This window comes from Apodemus sylvaticus, chromosome 1 (assembly GCF_947179515.1).
Source record: "Apodemus sylvaticus chromosome 1, mApoSyl1.1, whole genome shotgun sequence".
In the NCBI taxonomy this organism is placed as follows: domain Eukaryota; kingdom Metazoa; phylum Chordata; class Mammalia; order Rodentia; family Muridae; genus Apodemus; species Apodemus sylvaticus.
Window position 1 is genome coordinate 19896489 of NC_067472.1, and position 16711 is coordinate 19913199.

A 16711-nucleotide genomic window follows, 5' to 3' on the forward strand; every position below is an offset into this window, starting at 1 on the left:
TGACTATGAGGTGTGACGAAGTAACAAACTGCATTTTAAACCTAGTTTAACTAGGTGTGTTTTTTTGGAGAGCTGCTGTTTCTACTCCTTCCTACTGCCACGTAGTTTGTGTTGAAAAGAGTTTCAGCCAAGGCCCAGCAACCTGGCTCTGTGGTCAGCTTATCATTTCAATGTCTGGATGAAGTTAAATTCCACTGTAGGCTTTGTTTGTGTTTGTTTATTGTTCTTCTTGTTCTATCTGCTGGGGCTAATTCTTTTAAGCTTACTTTATTGTATAGTGACAAGTATTACTTGAAATTAAAAAGTATTTTGAAAATCGAACTCAAACAGCTGCAATTGTCTATGGCAATATTGTTTGCTGTTTTGAGACAGGGTATCACTATTTAGTCCTGGCTGTTCTGGAACTAGCTCTGTAGACCAAGCTGGCCTCAAACTCACAGAGATCCGGCTGCCTCTACTTCTGGAGTTCTGGAATTAAAGGCGTGTATCACCACTACCTGGCTTGGCAATATTCTAACTGCATGTTGATTTCTGGGCAGATCATAGAAGTAGACTATTCAGAACTCTTTATTAATAGATTTTTGTTCATTTGGTAATTATATTAGCATTTTCATTGGCCCTGATGTAGTAGTATGTCATATTCCCACTCTGCTTTCTTTTGATCAGCGTTATTATGGGAGCCCAAAACAAAATCAGTAGCATGTATTAATTTACTTTTTTGTACATTTTTCTTTAGGATGATCTTGATCTGACAACCTCATGTCATGCCATGTCCTTCCAGCTGGCAAGATCTCAGAAACAGAGCAGGGTAGATTCTTACTCCCCGCAGGAGGAGACCCAGCAGCACACAGAAGAGGCACTGAGGGAGCTCTTCCAGCATGTTCAGAACTTGCCAGACTCCGCGAAGAAGAAACAACTTATCAGACAGGTACCTGGATGCAGGGACATAAGTGGGCTCTAGGAATCACTGGAGACACCACTCAGAGTCACATCTAAGTTTCACTGTCTCTTGGAACAAGCTTTGGCTCAGTCAAATGATCAGGCTCGTCTGTGGAATTACAGTGCATTCCTGACCTCTGGAGAGAGGTGGAGAAGTGCTTGCTCTCTGCAGCTAACTCTGCTTAGAACATCTGTAAGTTTATCACCTAACAAAACCTCTCCGAGAACCAACAGATCCAATGTCTTATTCCGGAATTTAAGTGCTATGTATTTTCTAGGGATATAATTTCTGAGTTTCCATCCCCAGCTTTGTGAAACGGTGATAGTGACATGCATACGTCACACATGTAAAGGAGGAGAGGGTACGGAGTGGCTGGCAGAGCAGAATGGAATTGTTTGTGGTTAGAAAACAGCCTAAAGCAGGGGCTGGGTGTATTACGCAGGCATTCTGGTATCTGTGTTTGCTTATTTTGGGGTTTTGGAGGTAAGGTTAGGTCTTTTATTTGCCATTTTGAGGACTCTGTGATTTGAGTGACTCTGTTCTAGTTGGGAGTCTCTCAGGAAATTTGTCTTAGTCCTTTTGAATTATAGCTGTACAGACAGGCAAGGCTGGTACATCAGTCAGTTCTCCCTTCTCATGCGGACTCCTGGGATAATCAACATGTGAAAGGAAGGAGTTGTGCTTCGCACACAGGTGTGCAAGTTTCTGTCCTTGACTGAGTGACCCTGTGGGAGGCCTGACATTAAGGCACCAGCAGGAGCAGGGCAAAGCAATGTACCTCATGACTAGGTGCCATTGTCCCCTCAGAGGGCATGCCCCCAGTGAACCACAACCTCCCAATAGGCCCCTCCATGTCTCAATAGTGTCATAGGATGGATACCCCAAGCCCCCACCGTGGCTTTGGAGGACATTGTAGATCCAACTGCAATAGTCAGCTCTTCATTCTTGTTCAGTCTGTACCTTCTTTGGCAAAGATTGCCTTTATTTTTGGGAAGGGACGCAACTCTAGCATAAGGCAAGATAAAAAGGTATCAGATACTGCTGGGAACTGAGCTGTTCCCAACAATGGACAAAGTTCTCTACAAGTATTTTGTCATGGCCATAGAGATGGTTTTAAGATTGGCAGAACTCAAGTGTGGCATCAGACATCTGTAATCCCAGCACTGGAGAGGTAGAGATAGGCAGATCTCTGTGAGTTCAGTTAGCCTGCTCTCCATAGTGAGTTCCAGGACAGCCAGAGCTACCCAGTAAGACCCTGTAACTCACAAAACCAAATACACACACACACACACACACACACACATACACACACACACACATACCACACACACATACCACACACACACACACACACATACCACACACACATACCACACACACACACACACACCACACACACACACACACACACACACACATGAGAGAGAGAGAGAAAGAGACAGAGAGAGAGAGACAGAGACAGAGAGACAGAGACAGAGACAGAGAGAGACAGAGAGAGACAGAGAGACAGAGAGACAGAGAGAGACAGAGAGACAGAGAGACAGAGAGAAACAGAGAGACAGAGGACAAATAACAAATGAGAGCACTGCTTAAAGACTATATAGTGTCTTCTCTTTGCTCCCTTTTTTTAAATTGGAGATGTCTTTATACAAAGAGCTGACAGCATTCAGCATTCAAAGTCTGCATTCAATCTTATTCCCTTCATAGCAGGGCTGGCTGGCAGCTGTGAGCTCTAGTTAGAGAGCTGCAGTACCTTAGGAGCACTCTGGCTTAGGAGCATGGAAGGTAGTTAGTTCAGTTGGTAGAGGGCTTATCCTATATTTGTGTACCCTAGGCTAGATTCCTGATACCTCATAAACTGGGTATGGCTGTCTAGGTTTATAATGTCAGGACTTGGAAGGAGGAGGCAGGAAGATTAGGAGTTAAAGGTCATCCTTGGCCATATAGAGAGTTGAGGCCAGCTTATGCTACATGAGACGTTCTTAAAAATAAATCCTGGCATACAGTTGTTAAATTGAGGACTGTCATGGTTTATGCTAGTAATGCTCTGCTTCCAAGGTACTGGATGCAGAAATAATTCTGGTTTACCAGCAGATCTTAGTCAAGCTCTTCAGCATTCTGGATCTTGGTTTCCTCTCTGTAAAGCAGGAACGGGATCCGTTATCAGAGAATCTGAGTCTTAGGACATTTTGTTTGTGTTTGTGGTTTTGAGTGTCCCTTCTGCTTTTGTGTTGCCTGTCAACCTACCCCATACATCTAAGGAGTCTTTGACTTTCTAAGTATCTACACTCAGGTATTATTTGCCCTAGATTGCCATTTCTTGATGGCACAATATTAATACAATGTTCTCTGTATTTTTTGTAGTTCCATAAGCAGTCTTTGACTCAAACGCCAGGGAGAGAACCGTGTACTCCCAGGGTCCAGAAGAGAGCCCGCTCACGCTCCTTCAGTGGGCTTATCAAGGTAAGCCTGGGCTCCTGCTGCACATCAGGTCTCAGGAAATTGCCATCTTATTTTCTTGTATATAAACAGCTTAATTCTGTTCCTTGAAGTCCTAGAAAGGGTTAATTAGTAAGGAGACAGAGTTTGGAAAAGGCCTTCTCTTTTTTTTCTCTTTTAATTAAAGATTTATTTATTAGTACACTGTTGCTGTCTTCAGACACACCAGAAGAGGGCATCAGATCCCATTATAGATGTTTGTGAGCCACCATGTGGCTGCTGGGGTTTGAACTCAGGACCTTTGGAAGAGCAGTCAGTGCTCTTAGCTGCTGAGACATCTCTCCAGCCCCAGAAAATGCTTATTTTCTAAAGCATTTCACAGTGTTACGAATTGAAAGGACACTGTAGTGTGAAAGCAGCACTGGTCTTCCCTCCTCTGCTGTCTGAGGACAGGAGTCTCTCACGTCACTCTGAGGCTCGCTACCTCTGTGGAGAAGTGAGTGAGCTGAGGACAAGGGGCCTTGACGACGCTGGACTGTCTGATGCCCCAGTGGGTTTTGGTATCTTTTATTTTTGGTGAACTTAATATTTTCACTGTTGTTTCTTTCCATGTATCAAGTAATTAGAAGTCTTGTTTTTAGAACAAATAGAAAATATATGTGTGTTATTGCTGCTGTCACCAGCGTGCAGACTGCTGGACAGTAGTGCAGTTAGAGCTGCCATCAGGTGGCAGCAGGTCACGGGGCTCACATTTCTTTTTATTCTTGTCTCATCCATTACATCCCTACCTCCGTTTCCCCTCCCAGTCTCTATCCCCCCACTTCCCACCTCCCCTCTTCCCCAGATCCATTCCTTCTCCATTTCCCTTCAGGTCAGAGCAGGTCTCTCAGGGATATCCATTGAACATGGCATAGCAAGTTACAATAAGACCTGGCACCTCCCTCATATCAAGGCTGGACGAGGCAGCCCAGTAGGAGGAAAAGGGTCCCAAACACAGGCAAAGGAGTCAGAAAATCCCCTGACTCCTACTGTTAGGAGTCCTGCAAGCACACCAAGGTACACATCCATGGAGTGTACACAGAAGACCAAACTCAGACCCGTACAGGGTCCATGTTTGTTGCTTCAGTCTTCATGAGCCCCTGTGAGCCTTGCTTAGTTGATTCTGTAGCTGTGTTCTCAACCTCTCATGTCCTACAGTCCTTCCTCCTCTTCTGTGGGCTTCCCTGACTCTACCTAATGTCTGCTGTGGGTCCCTGCATCTGTTTCCACCAGTTGCTGGATGCAGCCTCTCTGATGTCAGTTGGGTAGGCACCGGTCTATGAGCATAGCACAATATCGTTAGGAATCAATTCATTGGTTTCTGGTTTTTTTGGTGCTATCCTGGGTTTCTGGGTTGTCCTGCCTCTGGTTCCTGGCCATCCAGGCAGGGTCAGCTGTGGCTCCCTCTTGTGGCTTGGGCCTCACGTTTATTTCAATGCCTAAAGTAAGGCTAGTTAATCCAGAGGGGTTAACTCTTCTGAGTTCTATTTTTTTTCTTAGAAATTGTTTTAACATTGTTAAAAAGTATAGTTTTACAAATATTAAGAATTCTTTTGACTAAAACTTTAAAGTTATTTTGTATAACTTTTTATTTCAGCATAAGCTGTCATTAGCAGTTGCACTTTCATTTAGCCCTAATTTCAATCCTTTTTTGTTTGTTTGTTTAAGACAGGGTTTCTCTGTGTAGCCTTGGCTATCATAGAACTTGCTCTGTAGACCAGGGTGGCCTTGAACTCACAGAGATCTGCTTGCCTCTACCTCCTGAGTGCTGGGATTAAAGGCATTGCACTACCACCACCAGCAATTTCGATTCTTTTTATACTTTGTAGAGGTCTAGAATCCATTCTCTGTCCTCACGGATGGGGCTAGTAGCCTTTGGAACGTGGCACTTGCTGAAGTGTTTGGTTTGCTATCCACAATGGAGTGAAAGGTGGAGCAGGGAGAATATTTTTAAGTCATGTGTTTAGTTAGGAGACAATGTCTGGAATATAGAAGGGACTTATATGGTTCCAAACTTATTACAAAACAGGAAGCAACCGGAGTAGACATTTCTCTACTAAGACATGTGACCAAGAAAGACACAAGCTGTTCCTCATTACTCATCATTAGGGACATGGAAAGCTACCCACCACACCATACAGCCTGATACCCATGGGATGACTCTATCCACAAAACCAGAAACTCTGTACTCTACTGCTGGGAATATAAAATGGCAAAGCTGTTGGGGAAAACAGTATGACCATCTCTCAGAAAGTCAACAGTCAACTTACTTTATGACCTACCAATTTCCATTCTGTGTACATGCCAAGGAATTGAAAACAGGGTCTCAGTGAAAGGAAAAGGATCAGCTCAGGACTCCAAGACCAAATTCTCAGCACAAAGGAGATTTATTTGCCCCAGAGGGACAGAGGGCAGGGAATAAGAGACAAAGACAGGAGACAGAGGATGAGGGAGAAGGGGAGGGGACAAGGGAGAGGGAGGAGGGGCATTTGTCCTGGTGGACAAAGGACTGCTGTCTCAACATAGAGAGGGGACAGAGATGGCACAAGGGAAATGACATTTTATAGAGGAAAATGGGAAACTCTGTGTTAGGATGAGGTGTTTGATTTTGATTGGGCATGTTGATTAGGAGAGACAAAGGGGGCTTTTGATTGTTGGACTTCAACACTTCTATACCTGGACCTTGGTAGTCAGCCTCAGGGGAAGAAGTGGCCAAATAAGGGAGCAGACCCAGGTGGCTAGCTTTAAGAATGTAATCTAATGTTTTTTAATAAGGCAAAGGGAATGGGAGAGAAAGGCCTGGCCTGCCAGCGCCATGCTTACCTGCTCGAGCTGCCTAGAGTCCCTTCCCAGGGCGTGATCTATAGAGTGTTCATGGAAGTATTATTTACAGCGGCCTAAAGGTTGACACAGCCTAGTTGTCCATTGAAGGAATGCATACGAGAAGTGTAGCGAGAGTGGAGGATTCTCCATCCTTCAAAAGGAAGGAAAGTCTAACATAGTCTTCACCACAGTGGGCCCTGAGGATGTCATGCTAAAGTCAGTCACAAGGTAAATGCACAGTTCTGCTTATTTGAGGAACTAAAGTGGTTGAAGTCACTAGTGATTAGCAGGGCCAGAGTGCGGAGGGAAAGTGGAGTTCTCTGTTGTTTAGGAGGAGCAGTGTGGGCGGGTGAGCTGCCTCAGTTTGATGACACTGGGACTTGAGTAAAGCCACTGAAGTGTGTCCTCAAGTGGCTAAAGCGCTAAGCATCGTGGGAGTTGGTTCTGTTTTTTTTTTTTTTTTTTTTTTTTTTTTTGTTGAGACAGGATCTCTGTTTCTTTAATTGTTTTTGGATGGATGGATGTGGTTTTCTGTTGTGCTTTGAGGTGTATTGGCAGTTATTGTTTGAAATGTAGGTGTTGCTACGTGTTTGGCTATTACTGACCTCCTTACCAAGGAATACTTAGAACTTCAGAAGTTAGGAGGATAAAACAGTTTAGAACATTTTTCTTTTTTTCTTTTCTTTTTGTTTGATTTGGTGTCATTGTCAGCTGAACACAGGGCCTCCTCATACATGTGTGCAAGCACTGTGCCACTGGGCTGCATCCCAAGCCCAGCAGTAACGTTAAACACAGATGCTATTTGTAATAGCAACCTTTATGAACTGCAGGGGCAAGGGGGCTTCGTTATATATGAGAGACATTGAACTGATAAAGGACACAGGCCTTTCGCTCAGTAGCTCTGCAGCGAAGTGTCTCAGTACTGTTTTTATTTGGTAGTAGTCTTGGGATTGAACCGGGGGCTTTGTATGTGCCAGGTCCAACCCAGACCGCCCTTCTGAAGATTAGCTGGAGCTTCCTAGCTAGTCTCCTGGGTCCTGGCACTCCCAGCTCAGCATTCCCAAGTGGTTCCTGCCTTCTGAAGGAGGATATATAGGCCTTGTTTTCTAGCATGTGTGCATGTGTGTATGTGTGTATGTGTGTATGTGTGTTTTAGCTATCTGCCTTCTTTTAAAAAAATTACTTGATTTTTAGGTCTTTTAAAAATTAAAACTTTTGGGAGGTAGAGACATGGCTCAGCAGTTCTTATAAAGAGGACCAGAGTTTAATTCCCAGCACCCATATTGGGCATCTTACAATGGCCCCTAACACACACATACACACACACACACACACACACACACACACACACACACACACAGAGAGAGAGAGAGGAGAGGAGAGAGAGAGAGAGAGAGAGAGAGAGAGAGAATCTCAAAAAATAGAAATTTTTAGATTTTTTCCCCCCCAGTTTTATAGCGTTCTGTGACAGTGGGTCCTGCATTGAGCTCTTGTTTGGTAAGATGGTCTTCCTCTAGAGTCATGTAAATATCTGGCTCTGCTGTTGTTATAATGTAGAGGTTAATGCTTTAGGTTTTTAGTTTAGCTTAATTTGTTTTGTTGGTGTTTTGACAGTGTTCTTGTTTCAGAATTTCAGATTTACTCTGCAGGGAAAGGGAGGTTTCTCTAAGATGGAGTCGTTACTTTCCTCTGCTGTGGCAACCCCGTCATCTCTGGCTGTTCAGAAGACAGTGTATTCCTACTCTATGTGTCAGTGGTCATGTGACCATCTTGGGAAGGCCTGGGGCCTTTCGTGGCTGTATTAGGAACTCTTAGTTTCTGCACATTTACTAGTCCTGGGTAAGGAAGGACAGAGAAACAGAATCCTAGAGGAGACCCAGTCTGTGGTTCCCTTAGTGGGGAGGAGAAGCTACCCTTAACAGGTGACAGAAACCACACCTATTCTTCCAAAAAAGTCCAGCCCTCAAGAGTGACTGGGTTCCTTCCTGCTCACAGATGTACCGTTATTAGCTAACATTAGGTAGTCTAAGTCCCCAGAGAAACAGTCATCCTTGGTGTTGGCTCTGTGCTTCCCTTCCCTGCTGTGACATGACCTCAGTCTGCACAGAAGTTATCAGGATGCTGCTGAGGGTTGGTTTTTTTGTTTTGTTTTGTTTTAGACTGAGGAAGTTGTAGTTTTGAAATCCAGACAACTACAAAATAGTAAATGTTTGTAAACAAACTATTTTCTGTTCCTAAATCAGCGCAAAGTCCTGGGCAGTCAGATGACTTCAGAAAAGAAAGACAGTTCCCCTGCTCCAGAGTCTGTGGCCATGGGGGAACTGAAGAAAGCCAGCAAAGAAAATATGAACTTGGTAAGAGCATACATTTGTCTGTCTCTGTCTGGGAAGGAGGCTGATAGACTGGCCGGCACTTGTTCTGCAGCTCTCTGGGTCGGTCCAGTGCTCAGGGCCCTTCTGTAGCTTTACACAGACCAGTCAACAGGTTTTGAGTTCAGGAAAGATAAGGCATGTGGATTAGTCTGCTTCAGTTGCTGTGATAAACACACAACTCAGGAAGGAAAGGGTGTATTTGGCTTATAGCTTACAATTCATTTTGTTTGTTTGGGTTTTTTTTTTTTTTTTTTGGATTTGGTTTATTCGAGACAGGGTTTCTCTGTATAGCCCTGGCTGTCCTGGAACTCACTCTGTAGACCAGGCTGTCCTCGAACTCAGAAATTCGCCTGCCTCTGCCTCCCAGAGTGCTGGGATTACTGGCGTGCGCCAGCACCACCCGGCAGCTTACAGTTCATTATGGAGGGAAGTCAGTGTAGGAATTCAGTGCGGGAACTGAAGCGGGCAGGGGCCATGAAGAACAGTGCTCACTGGCTTGCTCCCCACTGCTCTCTAGGCTTGGTTTTTTGTAGAACCTAAGACTGTCTGCCCAGGGAGGCACCGGTACAGTGCCTGTGCCCTTCCGCATCAATCATTAGTCAAGAAAATGCCCTACACATTTGCCTACAGCCAGGCTGCTGGAGACATTATCTCAGTTGAGATTAGAGGTGACTCTAGCCAGCATAGCTGATTCCAAGTACATGTGAGCAAGATAGCTCTCAACAGTGCTGAAGGGTCGGTTAAGTCTCACCAGAAATGTCAGAAATGTCATAGGGCAGGTTAGGTTCTGCTTTCCCTGTGGGCAGTCCTTCAAGGTATGCTAGGCTACTGCATTAAGCTGCCCATAGCCAGGTAAGCTGGAGGCATAGCTCCGTCTGTCCAGGAGCACTGACTTCAGTTTTCTCGTTGCAGTTCTTCTCTGGCTCTCCAACTGTCACAGTGACACCGACAAGGTTGAAATGGTCTGAGGCAAAGAGAGAGGGGAGAAAAGGTATGCCCTGGAGCCGCCTCTGTCCTCACTTCCCAGCTTCTCAGCCTGCAGGGTTTCCCATTTGCCCTGTTGAAGGTGGTGTAATTGTAGTCATAGAAATTTGGATGCTTATTCTACTTAGCACTGCCTCCAGGCACTGACACCTGCTGAGGACAGACAGGACCCACCACCCCTCAACTGTCTTAAGAACACTCGTTAAACAAGACGTACAAGTACAAGTGGCTTTTGAGGCTGAGACCGTCCATGCCGAAAGGACACTTGTGAAAGTCGGGCTTTTCTTCTCTGCAGACTTTAGTCATGGAAGGACGCTGCAAATGATGTCAGCATGGTTTTGAAGCTATTTAGTTCGGAGGAGTGTTATCATGGGTTGATCTGAGCTTTTCTCTTAAAAAGCTGCTGTGAGCAGGCATGGGTCTGCACAACTGAAATCCCAGCACTCGGGAGGGACGGCGGGAAGCTTTCTGGAAGTTCAGTTGCTGCTCCGTATGTCAGCAGTGGAGAGAGCACATGGAGCCACTTAGTGGTAGAGCGCACTTGGGCGGCCTTGGGTCCCATCCCTGGGACAACAGCCATTGTGATGACTCTTCATTCTCTTCTAGAAAATTAGCTATTGTGTGGTTTCTTACTGACTCCTTTCTCCTCCCACTTTCTTTTGCACTGAATTGTGCTACTGAAGCAAGCTCAGTATTGAATTATTCCTATCCAAATATTTCTTTTTAAATGTTTTTTAAAACACTTTTAAAATTTTCTCTTTAAACTCAAAGTATGAGTTTTTTTTTTGAGGAATATGCTGTTTTGCATTGTTATCCTTTTGTTACATTCATATTTAAAGATACGCAGATTTATAGCTTTCCTAGTCACGTCTTTCTGTTTTGTCAACTCTGCTTTGGAAAGAAAGAAGTGCGTTTTCAGGAGAGTAGAGGCTGCTGATAATGTGACACTTGTTGGTGGACGAGGAATGGCATCCTCTCAGTCAGACCCCGTCCTCCACCCTTCCTGTCCTGAGGACAATCTCTCTTGTTTTCCTCTTTACTCTTCCTGTTTTGCTCTGGGTCTCTGTCTCCCTCCCTCCCTCCTTCCCTCTCTCCCTCCCTCTTCCCTCTCTCCCTCCCTCTTCCCTCTCTCCCTCCCTCTTCCCCCTCTCCCTCCCTCTTCCCTCTCTCCCACCCTCCCTCCCTCTCTCCCTCCTCTCTCTCTTCCTCCTTCCCTCCCTCCCTCCCTCCCTCTGTCCCTCCCTCCCTCCTTCCCTCCATCCCTTCCTCCCTTCTTTCCTCCCTTCCTTCCTCCCTCCTTCCCTCCTGCTTACTTTTATTTTGTGGTGGGGATTGACTCAACGCTTCACAAAGGCTCTTTGGTTGAGCTACACTCTGAGGCAGCCCCCTCCTTCCTTAAAAATGCTTTGTTTTCCTCCTTCCTTCCTTCCTCTTTTGAGACATGAATTCTCTCAGGTTTTTGGGTTAGCATTAAGCTTGCAGTCCTCTTTCTTCGGCCTCCTGAGTAGCTGGATTTTAGGCATTGGGTAGGATTGCCACATCTGGCTTGTTTATGGCTGATGGAGTTTCAATTTCTCCTCTTCTCTCTTGTGCGTCGCCCTCTCAGCACCTGTTCTGCTTCTGCAGCTCACTCCCAGATGGCATCTTCAGCTCTGACCTCTCTAGCCTCCAGGAGTGCAGTGCAGAGCCTGGCCCAGTCCTCCTCCCTCACAGGCAGTGGGTGGATCCTGGCTGTTCTCACACTGATGTTGAAAACAGCCCCAGTGTCCTGTCACCATCAGTAGCGTGATGCTGTCGTCCGCTTAGCGCAGGGCTTCTTAGCACTGTGTGTGGAGCTGTCCTGTGTGTTGTGCGATGTCTAGCTACTCTGACCCAGCGGATGCCGCTAAGCATCCTTCCCTCCATTGTGACAACCGAGAGTTCCTCCCCATGTACCCGTGTACCTGAGGATTCAGGGGCAAAATCACCCCAGGCAGGACACATGACGGAGCACGCCCTCGCCAAGGGGCATTCTTCTCAGCAGTCAGATCTTCCTAATTCTTTAAAGTCTAGCTGAACCTCTCCTCTCTGAAGCCTGGTCTGGCTAACACAGCCAGACAGAATGAGTTTCTGTTGAACTCTTGTCAGCACTCCTGAAGTCTGGACATTGACTATGGTTTGTATTATTTAGACATTGACTATGATTTATGTAACTTACTTCGTCTGTGTTGTTGTTTCCCTGTATCTGGTTCTAGGAGGCAAAGCAGTCTGTCTTGGCTAGGGACATATCACATCAGTGCTCCAGTGCTTGGCCCCGGGTGCAGGCCCTAGTCCTGCCACACACACACACACACACACACACACACACACACACACACACTCACTCACTCGTGCCCACCCTCCTACAGCCCTTTTGCTTAGTGTCAGCAGCTTGCTGATTTTGGTTTTAGTAAAGGGTAGTGTTGCTAACTGCATGAGCTCCGTCCTCACTTAGACTTGGGCCAGTTCTCCATCTTAGTGTGTAGTAGCCGATGGGGCAGGTGAGCTTGTGAGTTGACAGTCTACTAGCTGTGAGGACAAATGAGGAATTGGACACAAGGACCTGGGACAACGGCCATCACCATGCACGCCTACTAAGTGGGGACCTTTATGGTCCGTAAGAAGAGTGAACAAACTGGGTAGACACTTACTTGGTAGAGGGTGACACTCTCAGATGATTTAATTGTAAATTTGGAGAGAATACTAAGTGTAGATCCTGTATCTTTTCGGTGGGGTATTTAAAAAAATGCATGTTTTAAAGCATGTCTAATTGTCTTGTTTCTCTTTTAACCTAGGATTCTTTTGAAGCCCTACCTTACTACTGTCCTCCACAGTGAAGTTTCTCTTCAGTGGGACAAGTGTTATTTCTGTTCTCAGTGAAGCCTGGATCTGCAGCTGCTTGCTGCATTTTGACTTGAGAAAGCCAACTCAATCCCTGCCCCGACTGATACCTCTAACCCACTCACTGGATGTCTCTGAAGCTGTGTGTCTGAGAGGGCTACACTCTTGTTTTCAGTGTCAGAAGCCATAGCTGCCTGCCCAGCTGACACAGTGCAGCCTGTAGGCAGGCAGCTACGCTCATTCCATGTGCTTAGGTCGGCTCTGTTGCTCCAGATAGGAAAATCTGTGTTTAATTGCTAGTAGTATTTTTTTAAAAGTACTGTAGGTCTTAGTGGATTGTTATTTTTAACTGGTGTTCGAGGCTTTCCTCTGTGTTATTAGTATTGAGTAACTGCTTGTTTACTTGTTTTAGAAGCCATTATTTTGATGGATAATTAAGCAAATTACAAGTTAAATGCTTTTGACCCCCTTTTTATTTTGAGCTTGAGAAATCTCTTTATCTTTGTGTTCAAAGAATTTATAGTTTTCGTAGACAATCTATTATTTCTTATGTCTAATATAGAGGATTTGGCCTGGCAATGAGAAAGAATTCAGTATAGTGTGTTTAACAGATCTCAGTCATTAAGCTGCACCCCATACCTCTGTGCGTCCTGCGCACTCCTTGTCTGGAGGTGCAGGAGGTGGCGGAGTACGGAGAGCCTGTGTCTAGTGAGCCGCACGTGTCAGTTGAGAATGCTGAGGTGTGGGCCTGGCTCTGCGGAACTGTCAACTATGCTCACTCACCCTACTGTGGGGACCAGATACCTAGCAAAGTACGGTTTCGACCTAACGATGGACAGTTGAACTTGGGTTATTGTTGAGATGAAGGCTGACGTTGTCTGTCTGTCAGCCCTCTCTTCCATACTACACTGTTTTGTTGCCGTAACGGCAATGCTGAAGGAAAATGTGATATTTTCCCTTATAGCTGGATAGTTTGGGAGCATGGAGGTATGTGATCTATAATGGATTTTAAGTCCTTTCTCTATAGTAGTTTTAGGTCATCCTTAAGGATCTTTATTAGCAAATTCATTTGTCTAGGTTTCTGACTCTTTCTGGTGGTGTTGTTACTAAGAAAAAGGTTCTTTTTAAAATAAATTTATTATGGCAGGCATATAGTTAGGTCAAACAGAAATCTCTTTTGTATTAGCAAATGAGAGAAGTTCTCCTCAGCGTGGCTTGCTTTGAGTGTGTCCCAGCATGCTGTAATGTAGCACTATGCAGGGAGAGCCAGGCAGTGCCTTAATGCATCCAAGAGACTGAGCAGACGAGTGTGGGTGAGTGGAAGCAGTGCCCAGGTGTGGTGTGGGTGAGGGTGGTGAGAGAGGCGTGCCCCATGCACGTGCTCGCTGTAGGCACTTAGTTACCACATGCATTTGGGAATGTGTACTTTATTTATTTATTGGATAGTCATTACTTGCTCTAAGGGTATTTTAGGTCATTTTTTTTCTATAGAAGCTGTGATCCAGTGCAGAATAAACTTGAGGAAAAGCATAACCTACTGTGTCTTGTAACACGTGACTGGCTGTTCTAACCTGTGGTATCTTCTAGGAAACTTGGACAAAAGCTCTGTTGTTGTCACAGAAGGTTGCTGTGGGCTTTCTGACAAGGCACACAGTTGCTGTTTTTGAGCCAGTATTTAACCAATGTTTTTAACCTTTTGTTTGCTTGAGACAGAGGCCTCTCTGTATTGTCCTGGCTGACCTGGAACTCACTCCGTAGACCAGGCTGGCTTTGAATTCAGAGTTTTCCTGTCTCTGCCTCCCCAGGATTGGGATTAAAGGTGTGAGTGGCCACTGCCCAGCTGACCTGTGTCTTAAAGGGTCTTTATTTTATTTATTTTCCATGTTGGAGCAATCTCTTTGACAGAACCTTTCTTTTCTCTCTGGGGTTAATTGTCATAGGCTCTGATGTTGTGTCGAGTGTTGTTGGTGGTTGTTGTTGCCAGACGGACCCATATGACGAGACAGATCATATCTGATTTGTATCTGCACTAGGTAAATGGATAGAGGCTGTGGGCCCTTTCTCTGAGGTTTTACAGAAGCAGATTTTCTCACTGAGATCAGTGATCAGGTTTGCACCCGCCCCCGCGCTGTCCTCGGTTCCCCATCACACATGCACTGTGTAGGGAACAGTTGGGAGACAGCATTGGTTGTACCCTGGTACCCGAGTGCTGGAGCATTTCAGAAGCACAGCTGATGGGGCCTGAGGGAGGCCATCACACAGAGTGTGCTGCACTCTGAAGGTCCTCCCAGAGTCAGTCAGGATCGCCGAAGAAGCACCCTGGGAGACGAGGCAGCACAGGATGCTGACTGCCAGGCTGTGCCAGCTCTGTTCTCTGACTCCTTTCCCTGCGGACAGCACCATCCCCGCTCTCCTACACCCTAAGGTCTTTAGACTGAAGTGAGGATCCAGATCTAAACCAGCAGGACTGCCCTAGAATTTGGAGAATTTGGCATCCTAAGATGAAGCTTTTGAGGGACCTTAGTGGCTGGTGGCCTGGTGGCAGACTCCCTGTCAAAGCTGGCTTTGCTAGACAGCTAGTGCTGAGAGCTGTGCGCCATTGATGGAGGCAGGCCAGTGAGGAGATGGAGGCTAAATAATAACCTGAGTGCTTTGTCACCATGGAAACTGGAGTTTGTGAGGCCACAGCCTGTGCTGAAGAGCTTTTGAGCATGCCTCTGACATGCTGGGTCCAGAGGACTATGGAGAAGGTGTTCTCTCAGCCAAGGCCTTTCAGCAACGCTTGCTTGCCTGCGCACGCTGTGTGTACTCACTTGTTCACTCGACCCCCAGAAGGTTTCTTAGGAGAAGGTTGTACCTATTTGTTGTTTTTTATTATTTTGCACATATATATGTAATTGTAAAGAAACAAACATATATTGTCTTTTATATTCATGTAATATTCTGAAATTAAATTTTTTTCTGTTTCATATCTGTGGGTTCCGACTGGTCTCTGGGCTCATGTTGCTTTGAAGAGAGGCAGCTTCTCGTCCTAGGGAACATGATACTCAACAAAAGGCTCTTCTTTGGTTTGTTTTCTAGTGGGGGAGGGTAGGTGGCTGGGTTCAGGGTGAGTGGGGCTTTGCCTGATGGAAATTTACTCAGATGAGGTGGCACACATCTCTAATCCTAGTACTTGGGAGGCAGAATACCAGGGTGAGTTGAGGCCAGCCTAGACTACAGAAACAAGATTCTTTCAAAACAGAACAAGGCTGAGGCCCAGCATGGTGGCACACACCCTTAATCCTAGCACTGGGAAACAGAGACGGGTGGATCTATATGAGTTTGAGGCCAGCCTGGTCTACATAGCGAGTTCCAGGATAGCTAGGGCTATTTAGAGAGATCTTGTCTTAAAAACCAAAACAACCACATCTAAAACAACTTGGAGCCCTGGGGTAGGTGGCCCCACTCCCTGAGGCGGGCAGGCTGTCTGAGTTGCTGCCTTGTTCTGAGTTACTCCACACTGTGTGGAAGTCGCTCTTGGGCTGTGTGCCCCCAACAGGCTGCTTTACAAAGGGCACCCAGCTCCTTTTTAGGTGTTTTTATGCTTTGTGGCTTGGTATTAAGGAATGATTAATTTCATCAAACCAAATCTGTAGGCAAAAGAGAAAGGAAGGAAGCCATCATAGGCCAGAGGAGCGAGTCCACAGCCAGTGTGCTGTTAAAGAGCTACTTCAGAGTAACCCGGAAGAATCCAGCTGTCCACACGGACACAGCTGAGCACTGTGGACACAGCTCGGCCATGGCAGTGCAGACTTGAGCCTGACCTCCAGAGAGTTGAAGTCATCACACTTTATGACCAGAATCCATGTCAGTCGCTCAGAGGGGGCAGAAATAATCTGAAATAAAAGTATAATATGAAATAGGAGTGCATTGTTAATCGACAAGAATGCATTCTTGGAGCTGGGTGGTGGGGAGGCAGAGGCTGGCTAATCTATGAGTTTGAGGCCAGTCTGGTAGTTAGTTCCAGGACAGCCAGGACCACAGAGAAACCCCAAATTGGAAAACAACAACAACAACAACAACAACAACAACAAAAAAAAACCAACAACAACAAAACAAAGCCAAACAAACCAAAATCAAAATAAGGATTCCTTCTGAGAAGTGCACCATTGTACAGTTTTGCTGTTGTGTTGCATCATAGAGTGTACTTACACACGTGGCCTCAGGAGACACAGGAAATAGGATGTGAGGATGCCCCTGGCATGGTGGATCA

General features: G+C 45.8%; 1 protein-coding gene across 1 annotated transcript in view; it reads left to right on the forward strand.

Annotated features, from left to right (window-relative positions):
* The window catches only part of Arhgap19 (Rho GTPase activating protein 19), a 38576-nt gene extending 23151 nt beyond the window's left edge, over window positions 1-15425 (forward strand). The window contains exons 8-12 of the mRNA XM_052185947.1: window positions 737-928; window positions 3305-3403; window positions 8485-8595; window positions 9526-9604; window positions 12411-15425. Of these exons, the coding sequence (XP_052041907.1) occupies window positions 737-928; window positions 3305-3403; window positions 8485-8595; window positions 9526-9604; window positions 12411-12421 (492 nt within the window). The 3' untranslated portion in view covers window positions 12422-15425. The remainder of the gene's footprint in view (window positions 1-736; window positions 929-3304; window positions 3404-8484; window positions 8596-9525; window positions 9605-12410) is intronic.
* The last annotated feature ends 1286 nt before the right edge of the window (window positions 15426-16711 follow it).